The 16,556-nt window shown below is 41.2% G+C and overlaps 1 protein-coding gene across 1 annotated transcript in view; it reads left to right on the top strand.

Annotated features, from left to right (window-relative positions):
* Window positions 1-16,556, top strand: part of LOC126183449 (tolloid-like protein 1) — a 604,520-nt gene that overhangs the window by 303,805 nt on the left and 284,159 nt on the right. Inside the window, exon 3 of the mRNA XM_049925443.1 lies at window positions 12,248-12,454. Within this exon, the coding sequence (XP_049781400.1) occupies window positions 12,248-12,454 (207 nt within the window). The remainder of the gene's footprint in view (window positions 1-12,247; window positions 12,455-16,556) is intronic.

The following is a 16,556-nucleotide window of genomic DNA, read 5'->3' as shown; positions in this document are numbered from 1 at the left end:
CTTAAAAGTGTTTGGGCTACTGCTAAGATTTTTGAGTTCTTGTGGTAGCTTATTGAAAATGGATGCAGCAGAATACTGCACTCCTTTCTGCACAAGAGTCAAGGAAGTGCATTCCACATGCAGATTTGATTTCTGCCTAGTATTAACTGAGTGAAAGCTGCAAACTCTTGGGAATAAGCTAATATTGCTAACAACAAACGACACTAAAGAAAATATATACTGTGAGGGCAATGTCAGAATTCCCAGACTATTGAATAGGGGTCGACAAGAGGTTCTCGAACTTACACCACACATAGCTCGAACAGCCCGTTTTTGAGCCAAAAATACCCTTTTTGAATCAGAAGAATTACCACAAAAAATAATACCATATGACATAAGCGTATGAAAATATGCGAAGTAGACTACTTTTCGAGTTGAACTGTCACTTATTTCAGATACTGTTCTAATGGTAAATAAAGCAGCATTTAGTTTCTGAACAAGATCCTGAACATGGGCTTTCCACAACAGCTTACTATCTATCCGAACGCTTAGGAACTTGAACTGTTCCGTCTCGCTTATAATATGCCCATTCTGTCTTATCAAAATATCGTTTCTTGTTGAATTGTGAGTTACAAACTGTGAAAACTGAGTCTTACTGTGAGTTAGCATCAAATTATTTTCCACAAGCCACGAACTTATTTCATGAACTACATTATTTGATACTGTTTCAGTATTACACACAAGATCCTTCACTAACAAGCTGGTCTCATCAGCAAACAGAAATATTTTTGAATCACCTGTAATACTAGCAGGCATATCATTTATATAAATAAGAAACACAGTGGCCCCAGCACTGACCCTTGGGGAACGCCCCACTTAACAGTGCCCCATTGGGACTGAACATCAATATTGCGGAGAATTACCTTCTGCTTTCTGTTCTTAAAGTAAGAGGCGAACCAATTGTAAGCTACTCCCCTTACTCCATAATGGTACAACTTCTGCAGTGATATTTTGTGGTCAACACAGTCAAAAGCCTTCGTTAAAACAAAGAAAACACCTAGCGTTCGCAACCTTTTATTTAATCCGTCCAAAACCTCACAGAGAAAAGAGAATACAGCATTTTCAGTTGTTAAACCATTTCTAAAACCAAACTGTACATTTGACAGCAAATTATGTGAATTTAAATGCTCCAGTAACCTTGTATATACAACCCTCTCAATAACTTTAGCAAACAACGATGGCATGGAAATAGGTCGATAATTGTCAACATTATCCCTGTCTCCCTTTTTATAAAGTGGCTTCACTACCGAGTACTTTAATCGGTCAGGAAACCGACCACTCCTAAAGGAAAAGTTACAGATATGGCAAAGTACTGGGCTAACATACACAGAACAATACTTCAGTATTCTGCTAGATACCCCGTCATATCCATGAGAGTTCTTGGTCTTTAGTGATTTAATTATTAACTCAATCTCCCTCTTGTCAGTATCATGGAGGAGCATTTCAGGTAACAGTCTCGGAACACTTTTTTCTACAAGCGCTATATGATTCGCTGTTGGGACTAGGTTTCTATTTAGTTCACCTGCTATATTCAGAAAGTGATTATTAAATACTGTACATATATGCGATTTATCAGTAACACGGACATTCCCACTACACACTGATTCTATATCCTCGACCTGTCTCTGAAGACCTGCCACTTCCTTTACGACTGACCATATGGTTTTAATTTTATCCTGAGATATCTGCATACCACAAACTTTTTGCCTTCCTAATAACTTTTTTAAGCACCTTACAACACTGTTTGTAATGGGCTGCTGCATTTAGATTTTGACTGTTTCTAACGTTTTGATATAATTGCCACTTTGTTCTACAGGATATTCTTATCCCTCTAGTCAGCCACCCAGGCTGCCTGTTTGTGCTAGTACCATGTTTTGAACGTTCTAACGGAAAGCAACTTTCAAAGAGCACGAGAAAAGTCTTGAGGAAAGCATTATATTTATCGTCTACTGTATCAGCACTACAAACATCTTGCCACTCTTGTTCCTTGATAAGGTTTACAAAGGTCTCTACAGCAACTGGATCAGCTTTCCTAAAAAGTTGATAACTATATTTAACATGTGTTGCAGCACAAAAATCTTTAGAGTTAAAATTTGTGCATCATGATCTGAAAGGCCATTCACCTTGTGCTAATAGAATGCCCTTCTAGTAATGAGGAATGAACAAAAATGTTGTCTATGGTTGTTCTACTGTTCCCTTGCACTCTCCGTCCAAAACCTCACAGAGAAAAGAGAATATAGCATTTTCAGTTGTTAAACCACGGTTTGCATAAGATTATATGAATTATGGGGGTCTATCAGCATCCTTTTCCTTGCACAATCACTTACACAATTAATATTGAAGTCACCACATATAACTAACTTTTTGTATTTCCTATAAAGTGAACCAAGAACCTGCTCTAGCTTTAGCAAAAATGTTGTGAAATCGGAGTCTGGGGATCTATAAATAACAACAGTTAGAAGTTTACCTCCACTAAATTTAACCACACCTGCACAACATGCAAACACCTTTTCAGTGCAGTACTTTGAAACATCAATTGACTCAAATGAGATACCGTTTTTCACATACATGGCTACTCCCCCACACCGCAAAGAGCTCCTAGACAAGCTGCCAGCCAACCTGTATCTTGGTAAAGGAAGCCTCTGAATTATCTCCTTATTTTAGAAGTGTTCAGATATACCAATAATTTCAGAGTCAACATCTATAAGCAGTTCACTAACTTTATCTCTAATACCTTGTATATTTTGATGAAATATACTAATTCCCTCATTAGTCGGATACCTAAGCTTTGTCGAAAGTGGTTTCTTTGTTAGAGAGACTTCCCTTAAGCAGGAATACCTATCAGCAGACTTCAATCTAAAAACGGTACAGCTCTAACACCCACTACTACAGGAATTTTCCCATGAGTGATCCCACCACCCCCACCTATGCTGTCACCCATAAGTTTTGCCAACCTCCCCTTTCCATACCTGTTGAGGTGCAGGCCATGTCTAGTGAAACCCGTCCTGCTGATAGACTCCACCGACACCACTGAAATGTGACTCATGCCTTCTGTCATTAGCGCACACTCAAGTCTCATGTTATTACGCCTGACGGCTGTATTAAGAGGGCCGATCGTGACGCTGATACAGTTCCACGAAATGCATATTCGTGTTGCCAGTCTGAATGGTTATCTTTTCCAGGTCACCATCTATGTCACACTCCCCATCCCTGTCAATACTATTCCAGACCCACCCACAATCATTACCTGATCCTCTTTAGTAAAAATCCTACATAACTACCGTATGTTAACAGTCACCAGAGCCAAACCTGCATTAGGCTTCACAATGCTGGTGACCTGGTACTCATTCCCCAACACTTCCTGCAACTGCTGGCCTACACCTCTACCATGAGAACTACCTAACAGCAGAACCTTCTTCTTACTCTTAGACTTTGCAACTGTCCTACCCACCGTAACTGCTGACGTCTGCTGCATACTTCCTACATCTACAGCTACTAGAGATTCGTCTCCACTAGACTCTGACAGTTGGTCATATCTATTGCAAACACCAATAGTAAAACTATCTGAAAATCTCCTTCTCCAAGCAGATCTCTTGCCAACAGCCGGTTCCCACTCCCCAACCCCCTTATCCCTCCTCATCCTATCTAGCTCCTCCTGTGCGTTTTTTAACTGCACCTGAAGGGCACAGATCTTACGCTCCTGCTCCTCTATCAACTTACTCTTGCTACATAACCTGCAGTTCCAGGAGAGGATCTCACCAGAATGCCCACTGGCTTCCCCACTGCATCCCCCCCTCCCCCCCCCCAGTGAAAATACTTCGAAAAGGTCTCACACCGCAATCCACTACTCACGAACCTACGGCAAAGCCCACACTTCTCACTCATGGTAAAATTTTACAGTTATTGAAACAAGAAAACTACTTTATCTAAGTTCCGCTACTACAATAAGAAGATGTTAAAAAATTAACCACAGTAATCACAGACTTGCTCTACAAGGGAAGTAACTACTATTATTGACAGTATTAATCAACAACAAATGAGAATATAACAACAGACTAACACAGAAAGAAAATCAAACGTTTAATGACATAGTAACGAAACTGAAAGCAGTTCCCAAAAATTTCTTCTGAAATTATTTCACCAGAAAACACCAAGAACACCGGTTGAAGGCTACTAAAGTTCCTAAATAAATCACTATACACAAACAATTAATTAGTACTTAGCTTTCGATCCGCCGCTACAGCTGCAACAGGTCAGTGCGGAATGTAAACGGAGGTAAGAGGTTAAGTTGCTCGATACGAAACACTCACAAATATCAGATCACAACACAAGAACGGCAGAGGTGAATGAGGAAACCTCTAATAAGTCACTTATATAGTAAATATTATCACAAAAACCGTTAAAATACACTCCTGGAAATGGAAAAAAGAACACATTGACACCGGTGTGTCAGACCCACCATACTTGCTCCGGACACTGCAAGAGGGCTGTACAAGCAATGATCACACGCACGGCACAGCGGACACACCAGGAACAGTCTTTAACACTGGTAGCATGCCGCGACAGCGTGGACGTGAACCGTATGTGCAGTTGACGGACTTTGAGCGACGGCGTATAGTGGGCATGCGGGAGGCCGGGTGGACGTACCGCCGAATAGCTCAACACGTGGGGCGTGAGGTCTCCACAGTACATCGATGTTGTCGCCAGTGGTCGGCGGAAGGTGCACGTGCCCGTCGACCTGGGACCGGACCGCAGCGACGCACGGATGCACGCCAAGACAGTAGGATCCTACGCAGTGCCGTAGGGGACCGCACCGCCACTTCCCAGCAAATTAGGGACACTGTTGCTCCTGGGGTATCGGCGAGGACCATTCGCAACCGTCTCCATGAAGTTGGGCTACGGTCCCGCACACCGTTAGGCCGTCTTCCGCTCACGCCCCAACATCGTGCAGCCCGCCTCCAGTGGTGTCGCGACAGGCGTGAATGGAGGGACGAATGGAGACGTGTCGTCTTCAGCGATGAGAGTCGCTTCTGCCTTGGTGCCAATGATGGTCGTATGCGTGTTTGGCGCCGTGCAGGTGAGCGCCACAATCAGGACTGCATACGACCGAGGCACACAGGGCCAACACCCGGCATCATGGTGTGGGGAGCGATCTCCTACACTGGCCGTACACCACTGGTGATCGTCGAGGGGACACTGAATAGTGCACGGTACATCCAAACCGTCATCGAACCCATCGTTCTACCATTCCTAGACCGGCAAGAGAACTTGCTGTTCCAACAGGACAATGCACGTCCGCATGTATCCCGTGCCACCCAACGTGCTCTAGAAGGTGTAAGTCAACTACCCTGGCCAGCAAGATCTCCGGATCTGTCCCCCATTGAGCATGTTTGGGACTGGATGAAGCGTCGTCTCACGCGGTCTGCACGTCCAGCACGAACGCTGGTCCAACTGAGGCGCCAGGTGGAAATGGCATGGCAAGCCGTTCCACAGGACTACATCCAGCATCTCTACGATCGTCTCCATGGGAGAATAGCAGCCTGCATTGCTGCGAAAGGTGGATATACACTGTACTAGTGCCGACATTGTGCATGCTCTGTTGCCTGTGTCTATGTGTCTGTGGATCTGTCAGTGTGATCATGTGATGTATCTGACCCCATGAATGTGTCAATAAAGTTTTCCCTTCCTGGGACAATGAATTCGCGGTGTTCTTATTTCAATTTCCAGGAGTGTATATATCTGAAACCTAAAAATATATGAAAACTTAGAGAGCTATCTCACGCGCAGTCACGCGCTTATGACGTCACACCAATTTCCCAACAACGGTCATCTCTAATCACTGGTCATCTTTGATCACTGCACATCTATCATCAGTGACCATCTTTGATCACGGAGCATCATTATTCATTACCCATTTTGACCCAGTGGAATCCATTTTTATGTTTCATACGGGTTCAAAATGAACTGCAGAAGATTTAAAAATGACAAAACAAGCTGTTGTCGAAGGTTTTGGCATTAGAAAGAGCGCTGAAAATTGTAAAATACCCTTTATCGTTCTAAAAAGCAGATTAATGGGTCGAAAAGAATCGGAACACAAGACAAGCCCATCTTTCTATCACACGGTTCCTGAATAAAACCACCCGGCAATCATCCTATAAACTAATATTATCCATTTTCATGTTTCAGTTGGGTAGAAGGTGGACTGCAAAAGATATTAAAATAGCAAAACAATCTGTTTTTGAAGGTTAATCGATTACGAAGGTCGCTGAAAATTTTCAGATAACTTTTGGCACACAACGAATCAGATTAAGGAGAGGAAATTAATCAGACACCAGCTTACGAAGAAAATGTGTACTCAGTATTAAAGCACACGAAGCTACAGTGTATTTAAGAAATCAACTTTCCATCAGACTTAGTGAGTGAAAATGTAATATAACAATTTCTGTACATTCTCTTTCCACTACTTAACACACATTTAACTAGACATTATTCTCCATTTCAGATCTTAATGCAGCCGTGCCTAGAAAATCTCATCGGATTTTGGAAGAAGAATGGAAGACGTGTTTCAACCAGAAGCGCGCACTTTAACACGCTTCTCAGAGATTGGAGCAACTATTCCGAAAGAAGACAGACGAAGATATTAAAAACATTGGATTTATGAAAGCAGAAGAAGATGAATTCGATGGTGATGGAGGCGAAGAGGAGACAGAAGGTCCACTGGCAACATTTTTATGTTTTGTTTTTTTTGTTGAACCAACAGTCAAAACATGTGTTACTGCATACAGCATTAGTTTTGGACCAACATCAAGAGTCTGAATGATTGGCGAGTGACGAGTAGATGTCGATGGAGTTGCTTTAGTAATTCACAACACGAAACACCTGGGAATCTATTGTTCAAAATTAAATCTTCTGAAAAGAGACACACATTACAAGATCTTAAACATTATGGTAAAATTCGCAACGCTACCAGTGTTCATAAGCAAAGCTATCTTCCCTGCAGACAAGTAAATCTCAATATAGGTTATAAATATATTGATATCGTTAAGGTTGCGTTAGATATAACTGGTGGATCATAATTGAGAGATGGTGTTGACATACACATCAGCATGGAAGAGAACGCAATTCCAGCTGTGCCAAAAGAAATAATGCCATGTTTTGTCAAGGGGTAAGAAGAAGATGCAATTCAACAAGCATGCAGTTCAACCTACTTCTCATATTCTGGTACAGCTATATAGAACGGAGACGTATGTAGACAATAAAAGCGATGTTTTTATGAAAACTGACGGTGGATAAGATGAATAGGATGATTACGACGATGAAGATTACGATGAAGAAGAAAAGGATGATAACCTTCACAACTGGAAGACAGTCTCCAACAAATCGTTAGCAGGTATCAACCCAAATGAACTGGCAGAGAGATTAATATTCTTGTTGGATTTGAAAGCAGGGGTAATGATTCACAGGATAATGAAATACTATCTATTGACCAGAAACTTTCAGAAGCATCGATTATTATCTGAAGATAGAGGAAAAAATTAAGTGGTGTTACAACTGAGGACCTAGACTCCGTAAGATGATGAGGGAAACGTTTAAACTGTGCAACTTCCCTCTCCTCATGTTCTATTTGTCAGAGTCCCTGTATTAACTGCAGTAAGAGCATTTGTTGCAATAAATTCAGTAGCACCAAACGGTTTTGACATGTAAAATGGTTTGTTAATGTATACATTTTTGTACTTTGTCAACTGTGGAAAATAAATCACTATTGTTAAAAGAATGTTATTCGTTTTTTCATAGTAGCAGACTTGGGTGTAACGCACTTGTGTAACACTTAACAGTGCTGCTTAACCTAAAAGATTTTTGTCAGTGGTGTCAATAAGTGAGCAGTGAGTATTTTAGTAAGTAATACAGACTTTTTAGGTACGGCAATATTTGATCTGAAGCAATATTGTGCTTGCAATGATGCAGCTTTTATTTTGCTTGAGATTTCGTAGAGATCTTGCATATATTACGAAAAGCATGCAAGCTATGTGCATTTTAATAGGTAGCACAAAAACTTTACATACTGAAATATTTGATTTTTCAAGCTTTATTGTGCTTGAAAAGTGTAATAAATCTAACAATAAATGACAAATGATTTTATTTATGTTAGAGATACCGTCTCTGACATTGTCCCTCAATATGTCACGTCTCTCCTCGTCACCATCTTTGTTCGTCCCTCTCTTATGAGTGTGTGTTTACGAACAGTCCACGTGGCTCTACAATTTAAAGCAACTTATTCCTTCCTAGAATCGATCACCTTTTTCCTCCCTTCCCTAAAAATATCGTGTTGCGTGTGTGTGTGATGGTACTTATTAGTAGTTCATTACAGGTTTTATTTTAGCGAGCCATAGTTCTAAATGCATCATCAGGTGATTATGGTACACGCATTATCAGACCGCATATGCTTTACGTTAACGTAAAAATTACATTTTATGGCGTATTTTAGGATACTGTAGCATGATATATGAGGCAGAGTAATTATTTTGAGCCTTACAAAGTTTTTCTTGTAATTACCCTTAACAAGATCCCAATTATTTTTTGCAATGATTTTTATCGATTACATTTTTCTAGTGATACATTCTCTTCACTCTCCCTTTCACCCTGACATACTTTAGAGCTCATAATCATAACAGATACGTGTAGAAAATAACTGATATAAACATTGCAGTAACCCACATAAACACTGAACATTTTGCACAGTTTGAACACAGTTCGTGTATTTAGGTACTATTTCAACCATATGAAGGCTTGAAGAGTATGTATGTAGATCTAGATTACATTTTATGACGCATTTTAGAATACTGTGACAACATCAATGACGTAAAGTAATTAATTTTAGTCTTACAATGTCTTTTCTTGTACTTAACCTCAACTTGGTCACACATAAGCAATGTAAACATCACACTTTTGTGTTGTCGATTTTTAGAACATTTTTGTATCATGGATGTGAAAAATAATAAATATAAGGCTCTTGTATGTCTTAAACCAAGTGTGGTTCATTGAAAGAACTTCGATCATATGTTCCTAGTACAGACACCTGTTGGTGTCAGTGAAAACAGCTTTGGGTACAGAGAACGTTCTTGTGTCACTTTTAACAGTGGAGAGTTCTGTTGGTGACAGTTAGCGCGCTATTTTTATTTCGCGTTTCCAGCGTTTTCGGAATATTATGTAAGGTAAAACACATGTTCAAAAACTACATATTCCTAATTTGTTATTTAATTTAAAAGCAAATTCAGCTTTTAATTATTTACAGAGAAATATGTTATATACTCGTTCCAATATTGCATAGTCAGTGACATAGAAGTTCGATTGAAATTTACAAATGTACCACCGCCTTCCTTGCTCTCGCCCCCTCCCTCCAACGTTCCCAGCGTCTCCTCCAGTCCCACCTTGACCTGTGCACCGCACGGTGCAACCAATGGCTCCTTAAGATCAATCCCTCCAAGACCCAGGCAATCATCATAGGCCGCACCACCCACTCCTTCCGTTTCCTGGATTTCTACCTTACCATCTATGGCCCTCACTCCCACCCTCAAGTACCTTGGCATCACCCTCGAACGCCGTCTTTCCTGGACCCCCATCTCCTCACAGTCCAAGCCAAGGAACATAACCGTCTCCGTCTCCTCAAACTCCTCTCTGGTCGAACATGGGGATTAGACCCTTCCACTATCCTACATACCTGTAAGTCCCTCATCCGCCCCATCCTATGTTATTCCCACCCCACCTGGATCTCTGCCTCCCCCCCCCCCCCCACCTACTACAAATCCATCCAAATCTTTGAGCACCATGCACTTAGCCTCACATATTGCATCCGTCTCCCATCCCCCATGCGGATCCTTTATGATCTTATTTCCTTCCCACATCTCCTCCTGTTCCTTGAATGAATACGGATCCTATACATCTCCCACAAACTTGATCCCCCCCATCCTTTGGATTCCCCCATCCTCTCCCACCCCAGCCTGCTGCCACGCCTGTATGACAGTGTCCCGCCTGGTCTCCATATCCACACGCTCCATACCCTCGCTCAAGATGGCTTCTGCCAACTCCCCCTCCCAGATGATGTCCTCATGCCTTCCATCTACCCCTCCTACCATATCTAATCCCTCCTTCTCCCCCCCCTCCTCAGGCCTCCCTCTCTCCCTCCAGCTTCTTTCTCCTTTTCACCCCCACCCCCTGGGCTTCTGGCTCCTTTCCTTCTACCCTCCACCACCCCCCTCCTCCCCCCTCCAGGCTTCCCCCTACCGTTTTCTTCACCACCTACTACCCTTCCCCTGTGGTAGGCCCCCTTCAGTGCAGTGATTTCTAATGTTTCCGTTGTGTTGTCAGTGTTTCTCCAGTGCCGTGTGCGGTGCTACGTTCCACCAGCACCAACAGGGTCGCCATCATCATTCATTTGTGTTCCCACTGCGGTTTACTTTGTTTTCATGTCGACTCACAGTGTTCATTCTCCACAAGTGTGTGTGGCTCCCGTCTATATTGCTTTTAAATCTACCATTTATAGTCATCTACTTTTGTTCTTGCTTATTCACCAATTTATACCATTCTATGTTGTATTCTTTTCTCATTTGACTTTTTTTGTTTCTGTAACTCTCTTGACTGAAGAGCGGCGTATTGTGCCACTGCCAGCCCGCCCCATTTTGGGGAGTGAAATAACAATAAAGAAAAAAATTACTAATGTAACTGATGAGCCAGTCCATAAACAATATTTGGAAGTCATTAAGGCAAACATCGTTGACAACAATTATTCTACGGCAATTCAGATGCTATGACGTATTTTATTTCATGTACTTTCGAGAACAACCATGATGGGTTCCATTGTAACAGTAATACTAGGCTCTGGCTGGAGGAGAAGAGAAAATTGTACTTTTTTTTATATATGTGATCCAGGTCGGTCGGATAATTTTGAGCACAGGCCAGATGTGGCTACATTGTAATTGGCTCCTGAATTTTAATACTAAGCTATGACTGGAGAAACAAGAGTGAGAGGTGGAACACTACGCACTGTGAGCGTGCGCTGCTAACTTGGAACTTGCAGCCATTTTCATATTACGTCAGACGTATATATGTGTCGTGAATAACGTAATATGACACCATTTTTACGCCAGAGGTGAGTGTCTTTCGGAAATAATTAATATCTCTTACTTTAATCCTAGGCTTAGGTAGTTTTTTACTGCATATTAGGCCTACGCTCTGATTGTCTAATATTAAAGGCGCGAAAGAAATCAGCTGACAGAAGTCAAAGTGACGTCCTTTGAACCTCATGAGATTGATTTCTCGAATAATGGCGAGTTTCCTCAATTGTATTGTTGTTTCTAAAGATCCTTCCTAAGGTCAGCACTGTTGTTTTATTTCTAGATACTGGTTTTTATGCAGTGGCTATTAGCACTGGATGTATCACTGGTTTCCACCATTTATCTGTCGAACTTGTTGACAGTGACGCCGTCAGTATATAACTGTTGGTGATCTGTTTTTCTTTAATCCTATTGTAACTTGTTTTTTAACTACGGAATGTTCGTGCAGCTTCGATACTTATTGCACTACATTTTATTGTAAGTCTTATCAGTTAACCGGGGTAGAATTACTACTTGCAGCTTGTATATTTTCGACGTATCGCCTTCTTAGCGGTTTAGTTTTCATTCCAAATTAACTGCGAATTTTGTTTTTTTCATATATCTCCAGTGCTGCTTATCTTATGACATCAGATATGTGTCTTCTATTAGAGCTATGTTAAGTTTATACGCTTTTACTGGAGGGTCAATACAATGGTGATGTCTTAATATCTAGATATTCCCCTGAGATGTGATTGTAATGCCAAGAAACCGGTCGGTAATAAAAAGGATTCACATACAACTAAAGCGGTTTTCTGACTTCCAAGGTACATGTATTGTTGCCTAAAAATTGCACTCATATTGGCCCTCGCGTCTCTGTACACTTATCCGAGCCGCAGATTCATCAAACACACCCACAATTTCGGAAGTACCGACCAATTAGTACATGAAGCTTCAAATGAACTGGGCGAAGATTCATTGAACTCTTCGACAAACAAAAGCTTATTTTCAGTTTACATGATAGACTTTATTCAAATTAATTTCCATGATAGATTAACTAATTTCTCATGAACTGTTTTATTGATGTCAGTGCATAAAACAGTTACGTTGTGTGGCTCCAGGGTGACCCGGGCGGCGACGGCTCGCAAGGAGCGCGTCTGGGACTTGGGAGTCATCCCGTACGAAATCGACGGCAACTTCAGCGGAGGTCACAAGGCGCTCTTCAAACAAGCCATGCGCCACTGGGAGAACTTCACCTGCATCAAGTTCGTGGAACGCGTGCCGCAGGATCACCCCAACTATATTGTCTTCACAGAACGTCCTTGCGGGTGAGTCGTTGCCACTGCTTCCCTTAACGGCCCTATTACTACGAATATAATTACTGATACTATTAGGGGGCTATAATCAGAATAAACCGACAAACTTTGCATAACTATAATTATTCCAAATAAAAATAATCATAAAGAGCAAAGGCATTCACACATTTTTCACATCTAAACTTGACTGCTTATTCTGAGTAATGTAAAAACTCTTTCAATCGTTTGTTCGACAGATTACGTAAGTAAAGTAGTGCATACCTTCTTTTTGAGATGATTGTGAGCGTATTCCGATCGACAACTGCATTGTGGCATGTTCATACAAAATAAGAATGTTGCAATTTGGAACGGACGGGCAGTGAGGGTAATAGCAATATTGAAGGACAGTGAATATACGTAATTCAGACAATGGACGAAAAATCTCAAGAAATTTGCATAGTGAGATTATTCGGACTGTACTAGGTAACTCGTTGCAGCACAAAAAGTGAGCTATGAGAGGAAGGAAGTTGGTATGTATTGTCCCATCGACTACACTGTCACTGGATACGGAACATTAGGTCAGATTCAAGATCAGTTTCGAAATAACGTAAGAACCAAATCACAATGGTTGCATGGAAACTGAAAACTAGTTCTTCCAAAATATGAATCCACTGAGCGATTTCTCTAGTTGAGAGATAAAAGGGGGTGACGGGGAGAGGGTTTAGGGAATCAATTGGATTGAAAAAACAATCACAGCAGCACTCCATTTTTCTACCTTACAGCTCTTTTGACTGCGTATGATATATAAATTGGAAATAATACAACTGAGTAGTATATTTACATGACATTCCCTGTTACGAGGTGATTTCAGAACCAACATAAGTAGCCTTAAAATCAAACTATATTAAAACTAAAAAAATACAAAAAAATAGTTAATTAAGAAGATGATACCTTGATAAATTGGAAGAACCAGATGTTGAGAGCTTCAAAGGAAGTATTAGGCAGCGATTTATTGTAACTGAGGGAAGGAATATGACAGACAAACAATTGGTAACTTTGGGACATGAAATAGTGAACGCAGCAAAGGATAAAATATACAAAACGACTAACACCTTGTAAAAATGCTTTGATAACATCTGAGATATTTAATTTAAGTGACGAAATGAGAAACTATAAAAATGCAACAAATGAAACACACCAAATGGAATACAGACGTCTACAAATGCGACTGACAGATAGCGCAAAATTTCTAAGCAGGGCTGGCTAGAGGACACATGCAATGCTATAGAGGCATGCATAAGTAGAGGACAATTAGTTGCTGCCTATAAGTAACCTAAAGAGATCTCTGGGGAAAAGACAAGCAGCTGTATCAGTATTGAGAACACAGATTGCAAGCCAGTACTAAGCAAAGAAGGAAAGCTGAAATGTCGAAGAAAGACATAGAATGGCTATACGAATGAGATAAATTTGAAAACAATATTATAGATTGCGAAGAAAAGTATATAGAATGGGAAGGGGAAGTAAATGAAGACCATATGGGAGATATAAAACTACGAGAAGGATTTCACAGAGCACCAAAGACTTTAGGCGAAACAGGTCCCTACAATAGAAGACATTCCTCTCAATTACTGAAGGCCTTGGGAGAGCTACCCATGAGAAAACCATTCCGAGATGTATGACACAGAAAATATACCCTCAGACGTAGAGAAGAATGTAATAATCCCAGTACCAAAGAGAGCAGATGCTAGCAGTTGTGCATATTATTATCAATCAATAAGTAATATTACAGTCAATTTAATTCGGCATGGTTGCAAAATGCTGACACGAATGATTTACAGAAGAAAGGAGAAACTGGAGGAAGACGAGCTCGGGGAATACAGGAACAAACAAGGCAGTACTGACCTTGTGATGTACAGGGTTTCCCAGGAGGAAAGGTAAGTATTGAGGGATATGACAGAAACGAGCATTCGAAGCAAAAATTCTATTAAACATGGACTCTAATTAAAATACGTGAATCTTGGTACGATAACAATTACAGGACAACAGGAGTGTTTCCTGTTGAACATTCTGGCAAACAATTAATCATTTTAGTTCTCATATTGACTTTATTACAATTTTTTTAAAGATCAGTAAATTATATTTTTTATTGGCCAGTCTACAGTTGGAATCTATGCTGTGACTAACTATCTTACTTAAAGACACAAAAATTTTAAGTACACATTAACAACATGTCTGTCTAAAGAGTAGACTACAATATGTCATTTCAGTCGTATGTTTTTGTTCCGGAAATATTTACATCCGATAGTAATAATTAAGGCTACTTTTTTGTAATTACTCAGTGAGCATTTTTCTAGTCTACTGTCTTCCAAATAGTATCCCGAAAAATACCAAAAAATTTCAGTCTTCTAGCTCAGATACATTTTTGTGCGTAAAATAAACATGTCAGAAATGAAATTATCGGAAACTTCAGTTCTAAGTTATACACTAAGTGATCAAAAGTATCCGGACACCCCGTAAAAACATACGTTTTTCATATTAGGTACATTGTGCTGCCACCTACTGCCAGGTACTCCATATCAGCGACCTCAGTAGTCATTAGACATCGCGAGAGAGCAGAATGGGGCGCTCCGCAGAACCCACTGACTTCGAACGTCGTCAGGTGATTGGGTGTCACTTGTTTCATACGTCTGTACGCAAGGTTTCCACACTCCTAAACATACCTAGGTCCACTGTTTCCGATGTGATAGTGAAGCGGAAACGTGAAGGAACACGTACAGCCCAAAAGCGTACAGGCCGACCTAGTCTGTTGACTGACAGAGACCGCAGACCGTTGAAGAAGGTCGTAATGAGCAATAGGCAGACGTCTATCCAGACCATCACACAGGAATTCCAAACTGCTTCAGCATCCACTGCAAGGAATATGGCAGTTAGGCAGGAGGTGAGAAAGCTTGGATTTCATGGTCGAGCGGCTGCTCGTAAGCTCACATCACGCCGGTAAATGCCAAACGACGTCTCGCTTGGTGTAAGGAGCTTAAATATTGGACGACTGAATAGTGGAAAAACGTTGTGTGGAATGACGGGTCACGGGACACAATGTGGCTATCCGATGGCAGGGTGTGGGTATGGCGAATACATGGCGAACCTCATCTGCCAGCGTATGTAGTGCCAACAGTAAAATTTTGAGGCGGTGGTGTTATGGTGTGGTCGGATTTTTCATGGAGGGGCACCATCACGCACAGGCCTACATTGATGTTTTAAGCACCTTGTTGCTTCCCACTGTTGAAGAGCCATGCGGATGGTGATTGCATCTTTCAACACGATCGAACTCCTGTTCATAATGCACTGCCTGTGGCGGAATGGTTACACGACAATAACATCGCTGTAATGGACCGGCCTGCACAGAGTCCTGACCTGAATCTTACAGAACACCTTTGGGATGTTTTGGAGGCCTGACTTCGTGCCAGGCCTCACCGACCGACATAGATACCTCTCCTCAGTACAGCATTCCGCGAAGAATGGGCTGCCATTCTCCGAGAAACCTTCCAGCACCTAATTGAACGTAAGCCTGCGAAAGTGGAAGTTGACATCAAGGCTAAAGGTGGGCCAACACCATATTGAATCCCAGCATCACCGATGGAGGGCGCCACAAACTTCTAAGTCATTTTCAGCCAGGTGTCCGGATACTTTTGATCACATAGTGTATTTGATTTATGACTCATGTCTGTTGTTCCTAATACATTCCATCTGAATAATCTTGCTTATCGTGTCCCTCTTCTTTCTTCATAAATGCAGCGCTCGGTCGACTGATACTGTCACACAGTACCTGTGTGTATTTCTCAAATCTTGGAAGTGCTGGTATATATATGACAGCATAAAATTTTTGTGCTGCTCTTATGTATGCTATTCTAGTATTTCAATTGTAATCTCTTCCTCTGCACAATCCAAAAGAATACCCAGTTTTAATTACTCCACCGAAATTACAAAACGTTTGAAGCTTGCTGGCCACAATTTTCTGCCTTCAAAATCTTCTACAATTTTAGTATCAGGTATTCCAGATAGTGAACACACAGTAAAAGCCTTTAGAAGCCTACACAATGCAGTCAGTCCACTAATTATGAAACTCCATTCAGTTATA

The sequence above is a fragment of the Schistocerca cancellata genome, chromosome 4 (assembly GCF_023864275.1).
Source record: "Schistocerca cancellata isolate TAMUIC-IGC-003103 chromosome 4, iqSchCanc2.1, whole genome shotgun sequence".
In the NCBI taxonomy this organism is placed as follows: Eukaryota; Metazoa; Arthropoda; class Insecta; order Orthoptera; family Acrididae; genus Schistocerca; species Schistocerca cancellata.
The sequence above is the reverse complement of the archived record's forward strand: the minus strand, read 5'-3'. Positions and strand labels throughout refer to the sequence as shown.